The 27,265-nt window shown below is 38.4% G+C and overlaps 1 protein-coding gene across 5 annotated transcripts in view; it reads right to left on the bottom strand.

The window, feature by feature from the left end:
• Positions 1 to 4,648: 4,648 nt before the first annotated feature.
• The window catches only part of CCDC181 (coiled-coil domain containing 181), a 36,765-nt gene continuing 14,148 nt past the window's right edge, over positions 4,649 to 27,265 (bottom strand). For 3 of the 5 annotated variants that reach the window (XM_008066407.2, XM_021716428.1, XM_021716431.1), the window contains 3 exons: positions 19,805 to 19,951; positions 7,258 to 7,412; positions 4,649 to 4,993 (listed from right to left, as the gene is read on the bottom strand). In XM_008066407.2, the coding sequence (XP_008064598.1) occupies positions 4,834 to 4,993; positions 7,258 to 7,412; positions 19,805 to 19,951 (462 nt within the window). In that variant the 3' untranslated portion in view covers positions 4,649 to 4,833. The remainder of the gene's footprint in view (positions 4,994 to 7,257; positions 7,413 to 19,804; positions 19,952 to 27,265) is intronic. The other 2 variants (XM_008066422.2, XM_021716433.1) reach the window with 1 other exon arrangement.

Genomic DNA, 27,265 nt, shown 5'->3' with positions numbered 1-27,265 from the left:
AAGGAAGCTGGAAAAGCAAGAACACAAAAACCTAATTTCAGCAGAAGAATCCAGATCACCAAAATAAAAGCCCAAATCCAGGACATAGAAGACAAAAAGACAATACAAAATAATCAATGAAACAAAAAGCTGGTTCTTCAAACGGATAAACAAGATCGATGGTCCCCTAGCTAGACTGACCAAAAGAAAGAAAAAACCCAAATAAGCACAATCAGAAACACAAAAGATGAAGTCACATCTGACCCTGAAGAAATACAAAAGATCATCAGAGACTACTGTGTACACTTGTATGGAAACAAACTTGAAAACATCAATGAAATGGAGGACTGTCTGTCATCACACAACCTACCTAGGTTGAAACAAGAAGAAATTGAGACTCTAAATAAACCAATAACAATCAAGGAAATTGACTACATAATAAGAAAACTACCTAAAAAAAAAAAAGCCCTGGACCAGATGGCTGTCCAGCAGAATTCTACAAGACATTTAAGGAGAAACTGATTCAATCCTAATGAAGTTATTTCAGGTGATTGAGAAGGATGGAACCCTCCCCAAATCATTTTATGAAGCTAAAATCACATTGATACCCAAACCAAGTAAATATCCAACAACAAAAGAGAAATACAGGCCAATATCTTTGATGAACATAGATGCTAAAGTTCTCAACAAGATCCTAGCAAACCAGATTCAACAACACATCTCAAAAATCATCCACTATGACCAAGTAGGCTTCATCCCTGGGATGCAGGACTGGTTCAACATTCGTAAAACAATAAATGGTAATTAAATACATCAGCAGATTCAAAATAAAAACCACATGATTATATCATTAGATGCAGAAAAATCTTTTGATAAAATTCAGCACCCCTTCTTGATAAAAACCCTTGAACATCTAGGCATACAGGGAACATACCTCAAAGTAGTAAAAGCCATCTACGAGAAACCCACAGCCAGCATACCCTAAACGGACAAAAATTGGAACCATTTCCCCTGAAAACTAGAACAGGACAAGGATGCCCACTCTCACCCCTCCTGTTCAATATAGTACTGGAAGTCCTGGCTAGAGCAATCAGAGAAGAGAAGGCAGTCAGGGGTATCCAAATAAGAAAAGAGGAAGTCAAACTATCTCTCTTTGCAGATGACATGATCGTGTACCTTGAAAACCCAAGAGAATCTGTCCAAAACCTCCTTACACTGATAAAGGCCTTCAGCAAAGTCTCGAGATATAAAATAAATTTGCAAAAGACAATCGCATTTCTTTACACCAATAATAAACAGAAACCCAAATAAGAAGCATAATTCCATTCACAATAGCCACAAAAAAAATGAAATATCTTGGCATCTTCCTAACCAGAGACGTGAAAGATCTTTACAATGAAAACTACAAAACACTGCTCAAAGAAATCAAAGATAACACAAACAAGTGGAAAAATATTCCATGCTCATGGATTGGAAGAATCAACATTGTGAAGATGTCCATTTTACCTAAGGCAATCTACAGATTCAATGCAATACCTATCAAATTGCCAGCAACATTCTTCTCAGACCTAGAAAAAACAACACAGGAATTCATATGGAAACACAAATGACCAAGAATAGCCAGAACAATCCTCAGCAAAAAAAACAAAGCAGGTGGTATCACATTGCCAGACTTCAAACTTTACTATAAAGCTACAATCATCAAAACAGCTTGGTATTGGTATAGGAACAGGCATATAGATCAATGGAATAGAATTGAGATCCCAGAAGCAAAACCTCAATTCCTCAGCCAAGTCCTCTTCGACAAAGCCTCCACCACCTATCACTGGGGAGAGGAGAACCTATTTAGTAAATGGTGCTGGGAAAACTGGCTGTCCACATGCAGAAGATTGAAACAGGACCCCTATCTATCCCCATACACAAAAATAAACTCCAAATGGATCAGAGACCTAAATGTAAAACCTCAAACCATAAGAACCTTAGAAAATGAAGGAAATACCCTCATGGAAATTGGAACTGGCATCCAATTCCCGAACAAAACTCGAAACCCACAGGCCATAAGGGATAAGATAGACAAGTGGGACCTCATTAAACTGACAAGCTTCTGCAAAGCCAAAGAAACCATCAAGAGAGTAAGGAGACAGCCTACAGACTGAGAAAAAGTATTTGCCAACACCAGATCTGACAAAGTCTTAACATCTTGGATCTACAAGAAACTCAAACATGCTGGAAAAAAACCAAACAGCCCCATTATAAAATAGGCAAAAGATATGAACAGATACTTCACAAAGGAAGACATCTGAGCAGCCAACAGACACATGAAGAAATGCTCAACCTCACTAATCATCAGGGAGATGCAAATCAAAACCACACTGAGATACCACCTAACTCCAGTCAGAATGGCAATTATCAATAACTCAGAAAATAATAGTTGTTGGAGAGGGTGTGGCGAAAAGGGAACACTCCTACACTGTTGGTGGGAGTGTAAACTAGTGCAACCTCTGTGGAAAGCAGTGTGGCGATTCCTAAAAGCTCTAAACATCAACCTCCCATATGACCCTGCAATCCCCATACTGGGAATATACCCTGAAGAACTCAAATCACTCTATAAAAAAGATACCTGCACACGAATATTTATCGCAGCATTGTTCACAACAGCAAGAACCTGGAACCAACCACGCTTCCCATCAAATGAGGACTGGATTTAAAAAAACGTGGCACATATACACGATGGAATACTATGCAGCCACACAAAAGAACAAAATCATGAATTTTGCAGCAACCTGGATGGAGCTAGAGTCTATAATACTGAGTGACCTCTCACAGAAACAAAGATCTGAGTATCATATGTTCTCACTCATATAGTGGACCTTGATCATCCAACACACTACCATAAGAAAATGACTGACAGTGGTGGGAAACTATGGGGGGGGATGGGACTAATGGTAGTAAACATCTGTCTGGGGACAGGGAGACACCTATTATCAACAAGGGGGCCTGAATGAAGCATATTTGTATACCTAACCCTTAACTGTACCTCACAAAATCAAAATAAAAAATATTGATCATAAAAAAAAAAAACCTGCTAGGACTAATGAACAAATTTCATATATGTTAGAGATACAGAATAAGAAGTCCATAAAGACAGAAATTCACAGTGTTTGCCAAGGGCTGGGGTAGAAAGGATTAACCTAACAGGTATGGGGTCTTTTAGGGCCATGAAAACGTTTTGGAACTAGGTAGAGGTAGTGGTTGCACAACATGAATAAATGCCACTGGACTATACACTTTTAAATGGTTAATTTTAAATTATGTGAATTTCACCTCAATTTTTTCTAAAAATGAGGAAAGAGGTTTGATCCACTAAAGCAAGATTTCTATTTCTGTCTTCCAATTCCACTACATTATATCCTGTAAAATTTATATTAATATTTGTTATCACTTAGAAATATTGCATCATAGGGCAACCCCTTCGGGTCCCCTTCCGCTGTGGGAGCTTTTCTGTCCTCTCAATAAATTCTGCTTTCATTGTCCATTCTAACAGCCTGCCTTATCTAGCTCCCAAATTTTGCCTAAGACTAGATTTTTCTCACTTTTTTCTAAGTTAAAAATAGTTCATTTTCTTAGAAAATTAGGTAAAACATTTACTTCAGATAAGGACAGGTAGAGACTACTACATGGTTTCATGTGTATTCTTACTCATCAGTCAAGTATTTGAATACCAACCTACTCTTGCTCAGTGCTGCAGCCCTGCAGGCTTTCTGAAATCATGTTACAAGTAAATAAATACTCAGTACTATACTAAGTATTCTGGAATATATGTTTTCATTTAAAATTGGGTCTTATCCTTAAGGATAACTATAAACAACCACAAGACCAATTATAATGAAATGTTAAAGTGCCTGTATATGTTCAAAGTGCTACAAGAAGTTAAGACAGAATTGAATAGCTGTCTGTGTTTTCTAATTCACGGTCAAGTAACTAAGGTACAAATACCCATTTGTACCTTCTTTTCCCCTCATCTTTTAAAGAATTACCAGAACTCTTACAGTGACTCTCCAGTCTCCATCATACTTGTATATCTACCTTTGTTCTCCACCCCTTACATGCCCTTACACACACTGAATTCCTGTATCTTTCATAAATGTTTCACATGTCTACCAAGGTATGTAAGCTTTATAATATAACTAAGAAAAAGGATTTTGCAACCCTACAGATCACAGTCTATATGAGCATTCTGTTTGTGTTTATATACTTTATTTCTTCATCTGCAATACAAGACAGAGTTGTCACACAACTATATTATTTAGGTAAAGCATTTACAGTACATTTTAATACATTTTAAGCTCAATAAAAGTTGACTTTTTACTTTTTTAAAAAGATATTAACAGGTGGAATTAAGCCTACACTATTGCTTAGCTTGCCACAACCATTCATATTCAAAGTTTACATAAATAGGACTTCGGATTAGGCCTTGAACCGGGCTTGTTTAGGAAGTCACTCCTCCAGTATTATGAAATGTTCTGTTACAATTTTTTTTAATGATAATAGGAATATGAATAGATATGTGTCCCTATCTTGTGTTTTCCAGCTAGAAATGTTAAGAAAATACTGTAGAAGCACATAGAATTCATTTTTTGTTCAATTTGTTGCAGACTAAGACAACATATAACACTGTAGGAGACGAAATTTATTTTGTTCTAGAGTCAAAAACAACAACAAATTCACTGTCAACTTCACTCAAAGATAAACATCATTTCCATAATTAGAGTAAAATCAAAACACAGGCCATAAGAATTTATATCTAAAATTTTGTTGACAGCAGCTGCCAAATGAAGTATTTAATAAATACTTTCAGTTATAATGGTCAGTAAAACGAAAAGTTTTGGCTTCTGACATATACAGGTGGTTCTGTAACTGTTTAGAACGCTTAGCTTCTAGTCGAAGCTGTCTGGTTCTCTCTCTGACAGCTTGTTGCTCTGCTATTTTTTCTATCCGTTTCCTTCTTAGCCATCTGTAGGATGAGGGATAATCAGATTTGGTGAGTATCAACCTGAATATACTCTTCATACTATAAAGTTACTACTATAGACAATTAAAGGAAATGAACATTTATTTATAATGAAATACTGTCAAAACACAAATTTTTAAAGCATTAACTGAAAAATTTCTAATTTGTACCCTAAGCTCATACAAGAAAGGATCAAATGCTTGAAGTTAAGTTTGTCTTATGATAAAACAGCCAACTTTTTTTGGTATAAACACAATATTTTACATTTTTAAAAACTAAGTATGGGTTTCTAAGTAAACAGATTTCAAATAACTCCTTCTTTGCAACTGGCTGTATTCTAAAACATTACTTAGCCAGATTAAGAATTCTGGCACACAGAATTTTTGCCTTGCTACTCTTTTTACTAGGAAAATTTATAGAGCTCTTGCTTTTCAGTGCATAAAATAGCTCTTCCTTAAAATGGAAAAATAAGTCTAAATATGAAAACATCAAAAGAAGTAGAGTCCACATTCTGACAAATTCAACTCTATAAAGCTGGCTAGTTAAAATAACATAAAAAATAACTGTATATACATATATACCTGATATATAAAGGTGAATGTGGCATGTGTGTGTATATTAATATAGAGAGAGAGAGAGAGATTTTTTTCAAAAATCTAAACAACTAACTGTGTTAGAGTAAGAGAGACTTAAACATCACAACCCAATGGTATATGATCTGAACTAGATAGTAGTTTAAGCAAACCAAATGTAAGTCATTTATGGGTCAGCTATGGAAGAAATGGATATGGACTGGATATCAGATGAGATTATTAATGAAAATAAGCAGAATACAGGGTAGTATATACAGTATGATCCCAACTTATATTTTAAAATGGTAGATATATATACAAAGAAATATCTAGACAATATGCACTCTGGTGCTAATAGTCATGATTTCAGGGTGATGAAATGTCCATTTCAACAATGTACATTTACTACTTTTATTATAATAAAGGCTATGAAAAGAGGCCAGGTAGGCACGGTAGCTTAGACCTGTATCCCAGCACTTTCAGAGGCCAAGGCAGGAGGACTGCTTGAGCCCAGGAGTTTGAAATCAGCCTAGGTAACATAGCAAGATCTAACTTTTTTAAAAGAAAAATTAAAAAGTTAAAAAAAAAAAAGAACCAAGAATGGGGGCACATGCATTAATCCCAGCTACTTGGGAGGCTGAGGCAGAAGGATCACTAGAGCCTGGGAGGTCAAGACTGCAGTAAGGCATGACCATGCCACTCTGCACCCCAGCCTGGGTAACAGAGTGAAACCCTGACTCAAAAAAAAAAAAAAAAAGAAAGAAAAAGAAAAGAAAAAGGAAAGAAAAAGGAGACAAAAGAGAGAAAATAACTTTAAACAACTGGACTCAATATTCACTTTGTTCCCCAACTCTTCTCAAAGCTTGCTAGCAGAATTATGAGGCCAGGTCCTCAGAATTAGTGAGGCAACATAGAGTCTTACCCAGATAACTGAAAAAAGATCAGGTTTGTCTTAAATTACCAAAATATGTACCCAAATCTCCTTTTCATTTGGTCTACAAAGTTTTGTCTTCTCAGCCCACCTGCCCTTTTTTTCCTCTTTTTTTGTCAGTCTCACTCTGTCACCCATGCTGGAGTGGTAGTATCACAGTTCACCACAGCCTCTACTTCCTGGGCTCAGGTGATCCTTCTGCCTCAGCCTCAGCTGGGACTACAGACAAGCACCACAACACTCAGCTAAATTTTTTATTTTGTAGAGATAAGGTCTTGCTATGTTACCCAGGCTGGTCTCAAACTCCTGGGCTCAAGCAGTTCTCCTACTTGGGCCTCCCAAAGTGCTGAGATTACAGGCGTGAGCCACCACACCTGGCCCCACCTGCCTTTCTTTATAAAAAGACATTTATTGGTAAATGCAACTATGAGGGCTATGTAGAAGCTACAACCAATCTTGACCCATTTCTCTCAGGAATTAAGCAAGCAAACTTAAATAAATGTTAAGATTTCAAAAGCTATCACAAGATAAGCTATCACAAGTTGTAAGAAATAATAAGTATTGAAAAGTACCTTGAAAAAATGGTATCAACACATAAATTGTGGAGTTAAAGAACTACACATTTTTAAAGCATGAATTTAAAATTGAAAGGTACTGACTGTAAGAGAGAAAACATTTTGTTTTTGTTTTCCAAGCTAATTGATGATGTAACTTTCTAAAATGACCATGAGGAAAGGGGGGGAAATGCCCTGCCTTTAACTTACTGTTTAAAGGCCCTTTCACGGCCTTCTGCTCCTTGAAGGAAGAACAAGCGTTCCTCTTGCTTTCTTAGTTCTTCTGTCTTTTTTTCTTTCATCTGCTCTTCCTGCTTTTTTTTAAGCCATAATCGAAAAGCTTGCTGTGGATCTCTGTTTTCCTGCTGATTAGAAAAACAAGCTTTGTTTAATTTAGATAAACCAAAAGGGACTACCTACAGGACCCTAAAAGAATACCTGTCTCACTCTTCAATTTTTCATCATAATGCCAACCGCATAACCTGCACCCCTAGTTTCCAAACCAAATATGTCACAGTTAAATCAGCAACACTGATGACCCTTCTGTGAGAAAATTCAACATCAAACTCACTGCCATCTAGTTTCTTTCAAAAGTCCTATTGAGGTAATCAATAAATGAAGAGAGTCTAAAGGAAGTGATTTTCAAAATTCTCAATGTTGAATCCATTGTCAAAATAACTTTGCACAATGGTACAAACATATAAAACAAAGGCTTGCAGAAGACTTGGGGATAGGCAGTATGAGTGGGTTGTCTACAGCAGTTCCTGAAGGAGTGCCACAGAATACAGTTTGCAAATAAATGATCCAACACTGTGTTATCAGCCTTCCTTTTTAAATTCTAACCTTTTTTATGTTGTAAGAGTGTCTTTCAGAAGCTACTTAAGCCTATTTTTCAAAACTGTCATTATTATTATGAAGTGTGGTCATAATAATTTTCAGTCATAAGAATTTTCTTATGAGAATAACATTCTTGATGATTTTGACATAAGAAAAAGCTTGTAGGAGCAGCTTGTTTAATGGTCCCTCGAACTTCATAATGGATACTATCTTCAGGGAATTTTCAGAAGTTGAAAGAACTCTTATTTGGGGGCATAAAGGAGAGAAAGAGGATAGGTTTGGGACTTTTTAGGGAAAGTGTGACATGTTGCCTGGCTAGAACACAGAAGAAAAGGATGCATCATTTAATACATTGCCCAAATATCAATTCTGTCATAGAAAAGACCATTTCCTATGTCTTGCATTTTCCCTCATCTGTAACCTACATTGCCAAGTATGCTCCAACCTAATCCATAAGATTTATGCCATTCAGGAACTGTGGAGAGGACCCCATGGATCTAGAGAATCATTGCTCCACACGTGGAAGTCTGGGAATTGCTAGAGATGACAGAAAACTATTCAACCTGGAATTACAGATCACAAAAGTCTAGATACAAAGTTACCATTATATAAATTCTGGTGCTCTATCGCACAGTAGGGTGACTATAGTTAACAATAATGTATGATAGATTTCAAAATAACTAGAAGAGAGGATTTTGAATATTCTCACCAAAAAGAAATGACAAGTGTTTGAGGTGATATGCTAATTACCCTTATTTGATTATGACACAACGTATACATGTATCAAAACATCACACTGGACCCCATAAATGTGTGAAATGATTATCAATTAAAAGCAAAATAAAACGCTTTTTAAAATGTAAATTTAAAAAGATTTCTAAGGAGTCACGGATTTAGGGATGAACAGGATAAATGGGTGTCCTTGTTCTTTCTTTCATTCAACAGATAACACTTTGTTCAAATATAAGCTCTGTAATAGAGAAGTATTTATTACATAGCAGGCATACAGGTACAGAGTTGCATTAATGAATAAAAACAAGATTCGCTCTCATAAATTCTATGCCTGTACTGTATAAAACAGTGTCATAATTTAATAAAAATAAAAAATTCAGTACCTCCGTTATACAAGCTACATTTCAAGTGCTTAACAGCCACACATGGCTAGTAGCTATTATATTGGACAGTGCAGATACAGGACATTTCCATCATCACAGAGAGGTCTACTGGCCAGTACTGTTCTACACAGGGAAAAAAATAGTTGATTAATTGATTAATAAGTATGTCAGATTCAAAAGAAAAGTATGGGGAGGAGAGAGAGTAATAAAGGTGGAGGTAAAGAGAAAGGATGGTGTTTAGAAAGTGAGGAAGTTAGGGAATAGCTAAAGAAAATTATTTCAGGCAGTGGTAACAATCAGAGCAAAGGAGCTGAGAAGAGCTTGTATTCAGCTTCTTCAATAAATGGCAGAGAAGTCAAAGTGAAGCTGTGAAAGTGGCTGAAGAGTGGAAGATGAAGTCAGAAATAGCAGGGATCATGTAATATATAACCTCAGAGACCATTGTAAGAACTTTGGATTTTATTTTGAGATGAGAAGTCATTGGAGGCTTCTGAACATAAGTGACAGTGACATAATTTATTCTACTTTCAGAAGTATTCTGGCTGCTATGTAGAAAATAGACTGGACGAGGGAGAAGCAAGGCAGAAGGGGAAGAGATTTTAGGCTTTTGCAGGAGTCCAGACAATAAGAAATTATAGTTTGGATTAGGGTAGTAGGATTCTGGATATATTCTGAAAGATAAAGCCAACAGAATTTGCTCAAAGACTGAATGTAGGGTATTATATCTTGTGTTAAATGACTGTTTTTAAATTATTCTGGGTTTTCTTTTTATGATTTTATGAACCCCACCTTATAAAATCAATCATTTCTGCATTGCAAAAGAATAAAAAAGATAAAAGTTAATGCAGCTAATCTTGCAAAGAATTTATATGCATAATGCATAAGAGTTCCTATGTATCAAAAATAAAAGGGCCAATATTCCTAATAGAAAAGTTGGCAAAGGATTTTTTTTTTTTTTTGGAGTTGTGGGATACACATGGGGATTTACTACATAAGTAAGCTGCATGCAGGTGAAGTTTGGGTTTCTAGCTGGCCCTCTCTCCCCATGACAGTGGGCCAGGTACTCAGTGTGTTGTCACATAGACTCTCCCACCCTTCCTTCCCTAGCAATGTCCAGTGTTTCCCAATCTCACCCTTGTGCTAGTATATGACTAGTGTTCAGGGCCCACTTATGAGTGAAAACATGTGGTATTCAGTTCTTTGCTTCTGCAATAGTTCACTTAGTATGATGGTCTGAGGCTGCAACCAAGTTGCTGAAAAGGCCATGATTTTGTTGTTCTTTATGGATGCATAATATCCCATAGTATGTAAGTAACACAATTTATCTAGTTCACTTTTTAAAAAAAGAAAGTTCAAACAGCACATAGATGTCAAACTCCCTAATAATGCTGCAATCAGAGAGCATTATTTTCTACCTAACAGATCAGTAAAGATAGAAACATTTAAAACATACTTCCTAATGAGGATGTAGGGATGCAGGAATTCTCCTACAATGTTATGATAGTATTAGTAGCACATTTATGGAAAGCAATTTGGCAATATCTATCAGCATTTCAAAAAATAACACCCAGCAGTTCTATCTCCTGAAATGTATCCTCCATTTAAAATTTTATATTTGCAAATTAACATATATACAATGAGAACTGCTGTACTGTTTTTATAATACAAAAAGATTAGATAAACTTCAATATTAGTATATAGGAAATGATTAAATCATCATCTATCCATATAATAGAAGGCTATGAAATTATTAAAAAGCTCCACAGGATTTCTGGCAAGATGGTGTCAGGACAGGTCAGACTGTGAGAGTCTCCGCAAAAGCAAGTATCCATAAAGACTCTATGCATGAGTGGGTGTGTGCAATGGGTGAGTGAAAGTCCATTTGAGAGAAGGCTGGGGTTCATGCACCTGGGGCTCTCCAAAGGTGACTGCAAGCCCCCCACCACTCTGAGATTGGAACCTCCAGCACAGCAGGATCGTTTGCTGTTCTTGGGCTCTTCTGAGCAAAGCCTGCCAAATACAGCTGATCCTCATCACCTGGAGCCCGGCCCAAACCATCACCTGTGACAGCAAAGCAGCTGAAGCCCCAGATCTGAGAAGAGAGCAGTCAGGGAGAGCTGGAGAGGAGCTCCACCACTGGTGAGGAAACACTGGCTGGAGCCATTTTCTTGTACCGGGACCAGGCAGTGACCTGCATTGCCTCGCCCAGCTCCACCCAGCCTCCATGCTGGGACCGAGAGGTTATCTCATCAAACTCGGAGAGACAAGCACCCCTGCCCTATGCTGGAACAGGCATAGACACATCAGATTTGAGTGGGAGACTTGACAAAAGTAGCAGCAAGCCAGGTGGATCCAGATCTGATCTACCCTTCTCCCACAATAGTCCCTGGGGCATCTGACCCATGCTGAGAGCAACAGTATCAGTCTGCACTGAGAGCAGAGGGGAGAGGTTGGAGACCAGAGCTGAAAGGAGGTTGAAGTTACAGGAACTGCCTCAGAGTGAGTTTTGTTTTTTGTTTTGTTTGTTTGTTCTGCTTGGGGTTGTTTGATTTTTGTTTGAGTTTTGGGGGGGGTTCTTTTCCTCTTCTCTGTTTTTTATTACATTTTGATACTTACTTTGTTTCTTTTATTATTATTTTTTTTTTAGAGTTCCTGTTTGTGTATGGGTATTTTTGAGGGAGAGTATATCAATGATGGGGTTGTTTTTGTTTTTTAATCTTTTCTGCCTTTGTGTTTCTTGTTAGTACACCTGTGTGTTTTCCCTCTTATTCTTCTCTCTCTCCACCTTCCTCTTGTCCCCTTCCTTCCTTTTTTCAATTATTTTCCTTTTTCCTACCTCATTTTGTTTTCAGGGACAAACTTATACCCCCACTGCATGGACAGATTGTAAGGCAGTGGGAAGTGGGTTCCAGGGGCCCCACACAACTGTCAGTGGATACTAGGATCTGCAGATAGTTGAATCACAGCTCCCCCCTCAATTAAATCCCAAAACTGCAAAAAAGTACAGCCACCCCACCCACCCACAGTCCAGCTTCAGAACTGAACAAAGCCAGAGGATCCACATAATGAAGAACAGGAGATTGAGCAAACAGAAGTAAAAGCTACCCCCATCCCTGAACAACAAAATTAAAGAAGAGGTTAAAAAAAAAAAAAAAAGGTGGGGAGGAAAAATCTACACAAATGAAGAAAAACCAAAAGAAGAATATAGGTCTCACACAGACACCTGAGAGGGCAGACACTGAGAACACAGACTTCAGAACACAAACAATGAAGAACCCCCAGAATGAGTGGTCTCAAGTCATAAACCCAGATATCAAGACATTAATAGAGAGAATAAATAGAATTGAAGAGAGACGAGGAAAGAATGAAGGAGTTGATAACGAGATAACAGCAATAAAGAATACAGTGAATGAAATAAATAACAAACTGATAAGCATGGAAAGTAGACTTAGCCAAACAGAAGAATCTCAGAGCTTAAGAACCAAAATATGGAACTAACCCAAGCTGTTAAAAACATAGAAAAGAAGCTTGAAAAGACAGAATAAAACCTTTGAGAGATGAACGATTATTTCAACAGACCAAACCTAAGATTAACTGGAACTCCTGAAGCAGATAGAGACCACCCTGGAACAAACATTCTGTGAAATGCTCCAAGAAAACTTCCCTCATCTCATCATTGACATGACCATTCAAATACAAGAGATTCAGAGAACCCCTGAGAGACAAAAAAATGAGAAGATCAATGCCTAGACACATAGTAATTTGCCAACACAAAGTAGGTATAAAAAAAAAAATCCTAAAGGCAGCAAGAGAAAAAGGTCAGACTACCTACTGGGGAAGATCAATTAGAATAGCAGCAGATTTATCTACAGAAGCACTTCAGGCTAGCAGAACTTGGAGCCCAATCCTCAAAGTTCTCAAAGATAAATAATTTCAACCAAGAATTACTGACCCAGCTAAGCTAAGCTTCATCAGTGATGGAGAATTAAAATGTTTCCCAGACATTCAATCCCTAAGAGCTTATGCTGCTCCAGACCAGCTCTACATGAAACACTTAAGAAAGTATTAAACACAGAATAAAGGAAAAAAAGAATGACAACGCCCTTCACAAGAATACAGGAAAAAGACTGAAAACACACATAAATCACCCCAAAAATCAAAAGAAAGACAACAAAGAAACAGCAGTAATAACATGAAACTCTATAAGAACCTCGACAGGAATAAATTCTCACATCTCAATAATTAGCCTGAATGTGAATGGACTAAATGCACCACTGAAAAGACATAGAATGGCAAAATGGATAAAATATCATGCAGCAACAATATATTCTCCCCAAGAGATGCATCTCACCAAAAAGGACACTCACAAACTCAAAGTAAGAGGATGGGAAACAAAATTTCAGGCGAGTGGAACACGAAAGCAGGAGTCTCTTAGTATCAGACAAAATACTATTTAAGCTATCAAAAATTTTAAAAGATACGAAATGTCATTACAGAATAATAAAAGGTTCAATCCATCAACAAGATCCTAAATATATATGTACCCAACAAAGGAGCCCAACTTTCATAAAGCAGTTTCTAGGTTAACTTAAAAAATATATTGACTCTAACACTATCGTAGCTGGGGATTTAAATATCCCACTCACAACCCCTAGACAGATCATCAAGAAAAAAAAATCAACAAGGAGATCCAGAACCTCAATGTGACGCTTGATCAAAAGGACTTAACTGATACCTACAGAACACTTCACCCAACAACCATGGAATACACATGACGACATGGCACATACTCTAAGGTTGACCATATCCTTGGCCATAAATCAAGCACAACAAATTCCATATGATTGAAATACTGTCATGCATCTTCTCAGACCACAGTAAAATAAAGATAAATATGAACACCAACAAAGTTCCCCCCAAACCCACAAAGACAAGGATACTAAACAGCATAATTCTAAGCAACTCCTGGGTCAATGTGGAAACCAAAATAGAAATCAAAAGATACCTGGAAACAAATGAAAATGAAGAAACATCTTACCAAAACCTCTGGGATACCATGAAATCAGTACGAAGAGGGGGATTCATCTCTTTACAAACACACATGAAGAAAATGGAAAGGTCACAAGGTAACAGCCTAACAAATCACCTAAAGAAGCTGGAAAAGCAAGACCACCAAAACCCTAACTTCAGCAGAAGAATTCAGATCACCAAAATAAAAGCTCAAATTTTGGAAATAGAAGACAAAAAAAAATACGAAAAAATTAATGAAACATATAACAGAAAAAAAATCAATGAAACAAAAAGCTGGTTCTTTGAAAGGATAAACAAGATTGATGGACCCCTAGCTACACTGACCAAGAAAAAGAGAGAAAAAGCCCAAATAAACACAATCAGAAATTCAAAAGATCAAGTCACAACTGACACAGGAAGAAATACAAAAGATTATCAGAGACTACTATGTATACTTGTATGGACACAAACTTAAAAACCTAAAGGAAATGGAAGATTTTCTGACATCACACAACCTCCCCAGGTTGAAACAAGAAGAAATCAAGACCCTAAATAGACCAAAACAATCTAGGAAGTTGACTATGTCATGAGAAAACTACCTACAAAAAAAAGCTCTGGACCAGATGGCTTTCCAGCAGAATTCTACAAAACATACAAGGAAGAACTGATACAATCTTACTGAAAGTATTCAAGGCAATTGAGAAAGATGGAAATCTCCACAAATCATTTTATGATGCTAACATCACATTGATACCCAAACCAGGTAAAGATCCAATAAAGAAAGAGAACTACAGGCCAATATCCTTGACGAACACAGATGCTAAAATTCTCAACAAGATCCTAGCAAACCAGATCCAACAACACATATCAAAAATCATCCACCACGACCAAGTAGGCTTCATCCCCTGGATGTAGGACTGAGTCAACATTCATAAGACCATAAATGTAATTCAATACATCAACAAATGTAAAAACAAAAACCACATGATTATATCATTAGACTCAGAAAAAGCAGCCAGCATACTGCTAAACAGAAATTGGAACCATTTCCCCTGAAAACCATAACAAGACAAGGATGTCCACTCTTACCCCTCCTTTTCAACAGTTTTAGAAGTCCTAGCTAGAGCAATCAGACAAGAGATGCAGATCAGGGATATCCATTAAGAAAAGAGGAAGTCAAGTTATCCCTCTTTGCAGACGACATGATATTATACCTCAGAAACCCAAGACAATCTGTCAAAAACCTCCTTGCACCGATAAAGGACTTTGACAAAGTCTCAGGGTAAAAAATAAATGTGCAAAAGACAGCCACACTTCTAGACACCAATATAAACAAACAGAAGTCCAAATAAAAAGCACAATCCCATCCACAATAGTCACCAAAAAAAATCAAATACCTTGGCATCTTCCTAACCAGAGACATGAAAGACCTTTAAAATGAAAACAAAGAAATCAAAAATGAAACAAACAAATGGAAAAATATTCCATGCTCATGGATTGAAAGAATCAGCACTGTTAAAATGACCATCCTACCCAAGGCAATCTACAGATTTAACGCAATACTCATTAAATTATCAGCAGCATTCTTCTCAGACCTGGAAAGGATAATACAGGAATTCATATGTAAGCATAAATGACCACAAATTGCCAAAACAATCCTCAGCAAAAAAAACAAAGCAGGAGGTATCACACTCCCAGACTTTAAACTTTATTATAAAGCTACAATAATCAAAACAGCCTTGTATTGGTACAAGAACAGGCATATAGACCAATGGAATAGGATAGAGACTTCAGAAGCAAAACCTCAATTTCTCAACCAATTCATCCTCAACAGAGCCTCCATCACCAACCACTGGGGAGAGGAGAACCTATTCAGTAAATGATGCTGGGAAAACTGGCTGACCACATGCAGAAGATTAAAACAAGACCCCTACCTAACCCATACACAAAAAATCAACTCTAAATGGATCAAAGACCTAAATATGAAACCTCAAACTATAAAAACATTAGAAAATGCAGGAGACACCCTATGGAAACTGGAACTGGCAACCAATTCCTAATCAAAACCCCAAGTGCCCGTGCTATAAGAGAAAGATAGACAAGTAGGACCTCATCAAACTGACAAGCTTCTGCAAAGCCAAAGAAACCATCAAGAGAGCAGGGAGACAGCCCAGACTGGGAAAAAAATATTTTCCAACTGTATGTCTGACAAAGGCCTAACATCTAGGATCTATAAGGAACCCAAACATGCCAAAAAGAAGAAAACAAATAGTCCCATTACAAAGTGGGCAAAAGATATGAATAGATACTTCTCAAAAGAAGATATACAGGCAGCCAACCGACACATGAAAAAGTGCTCAGCCTCACTATTCATCAGAGAAATGTAAATCAAAACCCACTGAGATACCACCTAACCCCAGTAAGAATGGCTATCATTAATAAAACACACAACAGATGCTAGAGAGGATGCAGTGAAATGGGAACACTTCTACACTGTTGCTGGGAGTGTAAACTAGTACAGCCTCTGTGGAAAACAGTGTGGTGATTCCTAAAAGATCTAAAAATTGACCCTGCAATCCCCCTACTGGGAATATACCCGGAGGAACTCAAATCACTCTATGAAAAAGATACCTGCACAGGTATGTTTATTGCAGCATTTCTCACAATAGCAAAAACATGGAACCAACCCTGCTGCCCATCAAAAGTAGACTGAATAAAAAAAATTCAGTACATATACACAATGGAATATTGCACAGCCATAAAGGTCAAAATCATGAACTTCAGAGCAACCTGGATGGACTTAGAGGGTATAAAACTGAGTAATCCACCTCAGAAACAAAGAACTGAGTATCATATATTCTCACTCATGAGCAGACCTTGAACAATTATTGTACTACTATAAGAAAAGGATTGGCAGTAGCGGGAAACTGCGGAGTGGGGGGAGGCGGTATTGGCAGTGGGAATCTGCTGGGGGGAGCATGCCTCATCAACAACAGTACCTGCATAATGAACATTTGTATACCTACCCCTGAATTGTACACCACATCTTTAAAATAAAAAAATTAAAAGTTAAAAGCTCCATATACATACCAATCTGGAATGATCTTTAAGTTTAATGAAAAGTAAAAGTGAAGGTCAGTGTATAGAGTATGATTCTATATCCATATATGTCTGTATATATATAACATTGTACACTTAACATATATACAAAACATGCCCTAGAGGAAGCGCAAAAAACCAGTAATACTGGTTGCTACTGGAAAAGGGAAATTTATTGGCTGGGAGATTAGGTAGGAGAAAGAGAATTAGTTGAACCTTTGACCTTTGAACTCTATGCTTGTATTATCTATTCAAAAATACACTGAACTTTTTAAAAAGTAGCTTGCAAGGGATATATGGTTTTTATATATTTTAATTTAAAATAATGAGAATGATAATATTAGATTAACAAAAACAGGGGAATTAGGAACATAAATCAAAACATCTCATTTTCCTCAAAGGAAGATCAGAATCTCCTGTTAAAATAGTTTAATAAAGATTTAAGAAAATATATATTTTTTAAATTTAAGGTAAATGAAAGCAGAATTTAAAAGTCTATCATAATAGGAAAAATAATTGCTTTTTCTTCTCATTCATGCTCAACACAGAATACTTCACCAAGTATACTTACCAAAATGGGGGTGGTGGTGAGATTTCCCACACTGGCCAGTTTTGCAACACCAGCTGGGTGTTCTACAATTTAACTCAATTCTGACAATATACACCTAGAGTTGGCATCAGATCCATGGGTTAAGGACTCAGTCCCACAAGACTGCCCCACTTCAGATACCAGTCAAAAGCCCCAGACTGTGACCTGTGCTTCTGACTGACCAGTTATATACTAGGGGGGAGCATGATGCTATCCCTGAGCAACTCAAAGAACTCAAAGAAACACATTTACTGGTTTATTAATAAAGAATATAATAAAGGACACAGATGAAGAGATACTCAGGGTGTGATCTATGGGTAGGGATGCAAAGCTTTCATGCTTTCTCAGGGGCACAAAACCTTCCCAAGCTCCTCCTGGTTCAGCAACCCAAAAACTTTCCAAACCCAATAGTTCAGGAACTTTGATGAAGGCTTCATCACCCAGTCAGTGAGATTATTAACTCAGTCTCTAACTCCTCTCCCCTTCCTAGAGGAAAAGGGTTGGAGCAGAAAGTTCCAAGCCTCTAATCATGGCTTATTCTTTCTGGTGACCAGCCCCTATCCAGGAGCCCACTAAGAGTCACCACATTAGAATAAAAGACAGTTTTCTCACCTAAGAAGTTCCAAGTGATCAGGAGCTCTATGTTAGCAATAAGGGTCAATGGTCAAATAGTAGAACAAAAGACAAACCTAGTAGCCCTATCACTCAGGAAATTACAAGAGTTTAGGAGCTCTGTGCTAAGAACCATGGGCAAAGACCTATATATATATTTCTTATTATTTCCCACACACATACTAATAATGCTCATATACAAACATGTATATTATAATTTAAAGAAAAAATTAGATGATAAACCACATACAGTGTTAGCTATGGTGTGGCAAACATTCACTGTCACATACTGTTGGAGGTACTATACATAAATTGGTACTACATTTTGAGACATTACTTTTAATCAAAAATTACACTCTAAACATTCAAAAGTCATAAATTTCACTCTTAAGAAACTTTCCAGCTGGGCTTGGTGGCTCAGCGCTTTGGGAGGCTGTAATCCGGGAGGCTGAGGTGTGGATTGCCTGAGCCTGAGGGTTTGAGACCCGCCTAGGCAACTTGCGAGACCTCATCTCTACAATAAATCAAAAAATTAGGCAGGTGTGGTAGTGCACGCCTGTAGTTCCAGCTACTTGGAAGGCTGAGGCGGAAGGATCGCCGGAGCCCAGCAGGTTGAGGCTGCAGTGGCCACTCCAGTCTGGGTGACAGAGTGAGACTCCAACTCAAAAAAAAAAAAAAAAAAGAAAAGAAACTTTACAAAAGCCTACCAATATTCCCCTAGAATGTGCATCTTCACTACAACACTGTTAATAACACAACATTAAAGCCAATCTAAACATCCACAAATGGAGAAAGATTTAAGATTTAATAAATGAACAGTGGAACACCATGAAAAGAGATTTAAATGTAATGGCCTACAAAGATGACCATGATGATGAAAAAAAATGGAATAATAAAACTTTGAGAATTCAAATATATAAATATAAATATGATATAAAAGGATTTGCACCACTGTTTAAAGTGGTTATACTGGACAATGAGCCTGGAAGAGCTGAGAGTTGAATTTTCAACTTTTACTTTACATATATAAATATTTTAAAGTAGTGAGGATATGGATAATTTTTTCTCTTGGATTTTCTATGTTTCAAATTTTTAAAAATTAAATAATTTGGTATCTTTAATAATTAGCTTTTACATAAGATTTCTATATGTCTAGTCTTAGATGAGACCAGTCTGTAGGAGGGTGTAAGGTGTGTATGTGTATATCTTTGACTTTTTTGAATATCAAAGTTATATTTTGAAAAGATGAATTGATATTGTTCTATCTTCTGTGATATGAAAGTTTGAACAAAGTAGGAATCATTTGATCTTCACAAGGCCTCATAGAACTTAGTTGTAAAGTCATCTGCATGTTCTGTCTTTTGCAGGGGTAGTTCTTGGACCACTTTTCTACTTCCTCCACAGGCTGTTATTCTAATATTCAGACTCTCTTCTGTCAATAAGTTCAGCTTTCATATCTGTATTAACTCATCTTTCATAGAAAAGTTTTACTTACTCGACTGTTCATGTCTTCAATTTGCTTTGCTCGCTGAATTCTCCTCATTTCTAGGACCTGCTCTCTTTTCTTTTGCAGCCATGCTTTAAATACCATGTCATTCTCTCTCCTTTTTTCTTTCTCTTCTTCTATTTTCCGTTGCTCTTCCTAGTGAAAGAATATGAAAAGACATTAATGAAAGACTAATAAAATTATATGTGAATTATCAGAGTAAAGAGATGTATTTTGAGATCTGAAATTAGGATTCTCTGACCCTAAAACTTTCCATCTGTAAACTGGGGCTTTCTTTAAAAAAAAAAAAAAAATACATATATATATAACCTCTAAATATATATATATATATGACCTCTAATGTGCTTTGAGGAGAAAAAAAGAGGATTTTTTTTCAGAGAAACTATAGGAATAAAGTTCACAACTACATAGATGTACAACTCATACATGGTTTCAAGAACACCTTGAATCTCTCCTCTTCTTCCTAGTTTACTTCTGGTATTAAGTCATCAAACTGCAGCTATGCAAAAGAAAAAAAAAAACACAATCCAGAAGCAATAAAAATGTCCTAAAGATTTTTACATTATTTTATGATTTATTTTGATAAATGGTATTGTGATTATGAAAGAAAATACCATAATCGTGTACAGATGTATACTAAAATATGCAAGTGAGGCATATGTAAGTGAGGTCTAGGTCTTGCTTTAAAAATATTTCATCCAGCCGGGCTCGGTGGCTCAGCCTGTAGTCCCACGCCTTGGCAGGCTGAGGTGAGTGGATTGCCTGAGCCTGCGGGTTCGAGACCCGCCTGGGCAACTTGGTGAGACCTCATCTCTACAACAAATCAAAAAATTAGCCGGGCGTGGTAGCGCACACCTGTAGTTCCAGCTACTTGGAAGGCTGAGGTGGAAGGATTGCCGGAGCCCAGCAGGTCGAGGCTGCGGTGGCCGGGAGCAGCCACTGCACTCCGTCTGGGTGACAGAGTGAGACTCCAGCTCAAAAAAAAAAAAAATTTCATCCAAGACCAGACATAGTACCTCATGTCTATAAGCCCAGCACTTCAAAAAACTAAGACAGGAGGACTGCTTAGGACCAGGAGTTCAATAACCCTCTCTAGCTGCCTTTGGATTTCTTCCTTTCGTGCTCACCTTGGCAAGTCTAATTATTATGTGCCTGGGGGTTGGTCTTCTCATGTAATAACTCATAGTAGTTCTCAAAACCTCTTCTGTCTGCATGGCTGCCTTTCTAGCAAGATTGGGAAAGTTTTCTTGGATGACATCTTGGAAAGTTTGTTCCAATGTGTTCTCAATTTCCCCTTCTCTCTCTGTGATGCCAATTAACCATAGATTTGGTATCCTACATAATTTTAAACCTCTCATAGGCTTTGCTCATTTTTCCTAATTCTTTTCTTCTTATTTTTGTCAGACCAGGTTAGTTCAATAATTCAATCCTTAAGCTCTAAGATTCTGTCTTCTGCCTGGTCAATTGTGCTGATAAAGCTTACTATTGTGTTTTGAAATTTCAGTACAGAATTCTTCATTTCTAGAAGTTCAATTTGGTTCTTTCTTAGAACAGCCATGTCAGTTATCACTTCCTGCTCTGTTTTCATGGTCTGGCTGATTTGAGCATCCACATTCTCATGGGTCTTTTTTAGTCTCTTTGCCATCAATAGTCTGAATTATATGTCTGTCATCAGGGACAGGTCATTCTGGATGGTTCCAGTGCTTAGGATCTGGTAAGCCCCTTTTGGGTGTTGACTCGTTATGGCTTTAGGGAATCCCAGTTTTCCTTACATTTTCACAATATAGTAAGCCCTTCTAATTCCTTGTGATTGAAAAAAAGGGACGAAGGAAAGGAAAAATTCTGCCAAACAGCAGAAACTTTGAAAATATTTATATACTATTTTCTGAGCCCTAAAATAGCCTATAGTGTATGAATTTATTAAAGGAAAAATCCTACCAAACAGCGGAAAGTATCTTTGAAAATATTTATATACTATTTTCTGATCCCTAAAATGACCTATATTATAAAATGTGAATTTATTAAAGATTAGATTTTATATTAATTTAGACATTTCCTATTCACACAAAGGACTTTGGATGCCTTGCATGAATACAGTATGACAAAAGATTATTATCTTTCCAAAGAGAACATTAGTTATATTACATAGAAGGTGCTAGCCATTTAAGGTTAAAAAAAAAAGCGCCAGCCAAAGTACAGATCACTGAAATGATGCACATAAATTAGAAAAACAGAGTACAGCAGCCCAACTCAGTAAATATGGGCATAAAAAAGCGAAGCCTTTCCCTAAAACCAATAAGAAATGTTAAAAGCCTTAGCACCTAAAGATCATAACTTGAGCCAAGTGAAACTGTTATGGGGATGCTGACACAACAAAAGTGTATCCTCAAACAGAGTGTATGACATCCAGAAAAGAGAATCAAAAGGAAAACAGAACTATCCGTCACTGAAGACTACCATCAGCTCATTAGTTTGACAGTGAAATTTATATAAAATCCCCATATAACTTTTGTAAAAATATGCACACACACCCACACGTTTGTGTACAGCAAATATGTAGTTCAATAATTCTCAAAAATGTATTTTGTACTTGAAAATGTACTTTTAAGTATTGCTTCTTACCTGAACCAAGTAAACTGGATTTGACTGTTAGAGCTAAAGTTCAGATATCAGTGACCAAGTGAGCAAAGTTCTACAAGTGACGCACCCTTCCCTATTCCTGCCTGAGTGTGCTACAAAGCCTGAGTGTACTGTACATTACACATTCTTAATTTTTCAACTTTTCTTGCTCATGTGAATTCCTGATTTAAATGACAGAAATATCCCTGATAATTTCCCACATGAAATAGAAAACCCATCATTTTTTGAGGGATGCCAGAGAACTGGGATTTTGATTCCAACTCTGTGGCTAGAAAACTGGTAAAGTTATTTAAACTTTCTAAAGTTTTCTGCAAAATGACTTGTAAGGTCTCTTCTTACTGTAATATCCTACTAAGCTATAATTTGCTTAATATAATTATAATAATTATAATTATTTATCTATAGTTAGACATTTTATATAGCTTAGTTTAATACCATTAGGTATCCAGTAAAACACAAAATTGGAGCACTGATGTTAGTAATTCAGAGGAAACTTGCCAGTTTAAGTTCCTGGAATTTTCAATTATAAGACACATAGAGTTCCATTTAAGAGCAAAAGCAGGGCAGGCACAGTGGCTCACACCTGTAATTCCACCACTTTGGGAGACTGAAGTGGGAGGACTGCTTAAGGCCAGAAGTTCAGGAACAGCCTGGGAAACACTGCAAGACCCCGTCTCTACAAAACAACAGCTGGGCATGGTGGTACTTGTCTGTAGTTCTAGTTACCTGGGAGGCTGAGGCAGGAGGGTTGCTTCAGCCCAGAAGTTTATGGCTGCAGTTAGCTATGATCACATCACCACACTCTAGCACAGGCCATGAAGCAAGCCCATGTCTTAAAAAAGAGACAGCAAAACAAACTTAACTGAGGAATCCATATGGCATTTTGGAGACATTTAATTAAGAATATAAAGCTCAGAATAGAGGGCCAAGATAGCCACCTAGAGGCAACTGGCAAGTGCCTCTCTCACCAAGAAGGTCTAAAAAAGTGACCATCTGGAAGTTCAAGGTAAAGTCATCAGAGACACATTTGGGACCACTGAGAGCACAGGGGCACCAAGACCCAGCCACCTTCAGAATTAGCCTAGCTGAAACCTAGAGAAGACCTCCTATGAAGGGAAAGGATGGTTGAACAGGAGAATTTTCCAATACCTCCCATGGACCTCCGCAGCCCCAATCAAAGGACAGACACTCTCAGCACTCCCCATTGCTGCTCCTCCATTACTGCCATGGCCAAATGCAGGAAGCTGCCTGGAATCTGGACAGAGGCAACATGGGGTCCACGTGGAGCTTGGGGGGCCCTCAGTGAGATCCAGTGCCAGCTACCACCATCCCACCACAGAGGGCCCCCACAGGTCACACTCTACAGCTGTAAAAACTGCACTGCATGGGTGCTCCTCTCTTCTTGTCTCTCCAGAGGGACCCCAACTAGGATGTCACTCCCACCTCAGAGGCATCCCTATCATTGCACCCACACTCTCCCCAAACTCGATTGGGAGCTGCAGATGTACTTGCCCCCTGGCGGCCTCCAGGCTGTGAGAGAGAGAGGAGAGCCCTCCCTCAGCCCCCATTATCACTGCTTTTGCCTCTCCCATGGAGCAGGAAGGGAACTAGGAAGCAGAGCATCTCTGAAATTCCTGACCAGGCAGGACTCTGGCGTCCAGATGAGGAGGGGCTGTCCCACCTCCACTTTGGGGACTCCTAGCTGTGGGACTTCTCCCAGCTATCTGCCAGCATGAGTGCCCTATCCCTGCCTATATACTGGCTAAGACAGGAAGTACTGGGATTCCCTGGCCAGCAGGGACCCTCCTTCCACATCTGAGCAAAAGGAGCCACTCCTTCAGGCAGGCAGAGGCTGCCCTACCCCTACCTGATCACTTTTGCCAGTACCAAGCTACAGGGCCTCCCTGGTCACTGCTAAGCTACTGACATGGCCCTGCCAACGTGTGGGTGTGGAGGGTTGATAACAGAGTTCTCAATCTGCCACGGTCATGGGACTTACGCCAGAATGCAAGAAAAGGCCCCACACAGGGGCAAAGGGGCCCACCTGCCCCTGCTTGACTGAGCTGGAAGAGCAGTGTCATCCAGTCCTCCCCAACTCCATCACCATCTTCACTGCCACCTATATCACAGCCAGTGCCATGGCCCCCATCCCTGTCACCACAGGTCAAAAAGAAAGTAAACAGGCTGCTTCTGCATACCCAAAGGTCCCACACTCAGACACATGCCCCATAGCTCTCTACAAGGAGGGGCCTCCTTGCACTTCACAGCAGGACTACCTTACCAGAACGCCATAGCAGTGCATCAGTGCTCCTATGAGATCACAGCCTCAAGAGGTCTCTGTTCGGCACCCCCTAAACAAAGCTATCACTGCCTGTGCCCCTAAAGCCTATGGGCTGGAGAGAGAACGGAGAATCAGGACACTAAAGTCAATAGACCATACATACCACAGACATAACCATAGGGAAAAAATTAAAAATAAAAAAGTAAGAAAACAATATGAATGGTCACCCCAATAAACAAATAAAAATGATTCAACAATAAATGAAATAAAGAGAGAAGAGTTCACTCCCAGCAGATAAGGAGGAACAAGCATAACAGCACTGGCAATCTGAAAAGTCAAAACAACCTGACACCCACAAAGTATGCTACCTGCTCCTGAGCAAGGATCCTAATTAGAATGATCTGTCCCAGATGAGAGACACAAAATTGACAATATGAATGGCAAAGATACTCAGTGAGCTCCAAGAAAAAGTGAACCAAATCAAACAGGTTGCAAAAGCAGTACAAGAGTGAAGGCTGACTTGGCCATCCTAAGAAAGAACCAAACTGAACTCCTAGAAATGAAAAATTTGCTCCAGGATTTTCAAAAACAATTGCAAGCCTTAACTACAGACTAGACCAGGCAGAGGAACGAGATTTGGAGCTTGAAGATCAATCCTTTGAATTAACCTAGTTTGAAAACATAAGGAAAACATAAGGAAAAAAGAACAAGTCTACAAGAGGTCTGGGATTATGTAAGGAGACAAAATCTATGGCTTAGCCGGGCTCAGTGGCTCAGCCTGTAATCCCACGCCTTTGGGCGGCTGAGGTGAGTGGATTGCCTGAGCCCGCGGGTTTGAGACCCGCCTGGGCAGCGAGACCTCATCTCTACAATAAATCAAAAAATCAGCCGGGCGTGGTAGCGCATGCCTGTAATTTCGGCTACTTGGAAGGCTGAGGTGGAAGGATCGCCGGAGCCCAGTAGGTAGAGGCTGCGGTGGCCGAGAGCGGCCACTGCACTCCAGTCTGGGTGACAGAGTGAGACTCCAACTAAAAAAAAAAAAAATCTATGGCTTGACTGGCAATCCTGAGAGAAGGGGAAAGCCAGAACAACCTGGAATGAGCTTTTCATGACATTATCCGAGGAAAATTCCCCTCTCTTGATAGAGATGCTGTCATGCAGATACAAGAAATTCAAAGAAATCCTGTGAGGTACTGTATGAGACAAAATCATCAGCTTTTCCAAGGTCAGCAAAGTAAAAAATATTAAGGGCAGGTAGAGAGAAGAGACTGACAGTTTACCAAGGGAGACCCATTAGAATTTCAGCAGACTTTTCCATAGCAAACTTACAAGCCAGAAGGGATGAGGGGGCCATTTTTAACATTCTTGAGGAAAAGCAATGCCAGCCAAGAATTTCTTGCTCTGCTAAACTAAGCTTCATAAATGAAGGATAATTGAAATATTTCCCAGATAAGCAATCCCTAAGGAAAAATGCCACCTCCAGACCAACCCTTCAAGAGATACTTAATGGAGTTCTAATCCTAGAAACAAAATAATGATACCACCTATCAAAAAAGAACATAAAAGCACACAGATTACAGACTATACAAATCAACCCCAATGCTTAGAACACAAAACAATTTCTTAAGAATAATATGAAAGGATTGTTGAAAGGAATATGAAATCTTTACACATCAACAGCTAACTTGAATGTTCACAGACTGAACATGCCACTCAAAAGACAAAGCATGGCAAATTAGATTTAAAAACATGACCCATCCACTGCTGCCTTCGGGAAACCCATCTCACTGCAAATGACAAACACAAGCTCAAGGTAAAGAGCTGGAGAAAGATCTTCCACTCAAATTGAAAACCAAAAAAGAGCAGGGGTTGCTATTCTTATATCAGAGAAAATAGACTTTAAACCAGTAAAAGTTAAAAAGGCACTATATAATGATAAAGGGCTCAATTCATCAGCAAGAAATATCTACCTTGAATTTACCCAATCTAAAAGCACCCCGATTTATAAAACAACTGCTAATTAAATTAAGAAAGGACATAGGCCAGGCTCAGTGGCTCAGCCTGTAATCCTGCACTTTGGGTGGCCGAGGTGAGTGACCTGCCTGAGCCTGTGGGTTCGAGATCCACCTGGGCAACTTGGCAAGATCTCATCTCTACAATAAATCAAAAAAATTAGCCGGGCATGGTAGTGCGCGCCTGTAGTTCCAGCTACTTGGAAAGCTGAGGCAGAAGGATTGGTGGAGCTCAGCAGGTCAAGGCTGCAGTGGCCAGGAGCGGCCACTGCACTCCAGTCTGGGTGACAGAGTGAGACTCCAACTCAAAGAAAATAAAAGAAAGAAAGAAAGAAAGGACATAGCCATATAATAATAGAGGGAGACTTAACATCCCACTCACAGCTTTAGACCAAACACTGAGGCAAAAACTAACAAAGAAATATGGAACTTAAACTCAACACTTGACCAATTATATCTAATGAACAACTACAGAACACTCTACCCAACAACCACAGAATATACATTCTTATCATC

Source organism: Carlito syrichta, unplaced genomic scaffold, assembly GCF_000164805.1.
Source record: "Carlito syrichta isolate Samal-C Ts95f unplaced genomic scaffold, Tarsius_syrichta-2.0.1 Scaffold104924, whole genome shotgun sequence".
Lineage (NCBI taxonomy): Eukaryota > Metazoa > Chordata > Mammalia > Primates > Tarsiidae > Carlito > Carlito syrichta.
This window is presented reverse-complemented; position numbering and strand designations above follow the sequence as displayed.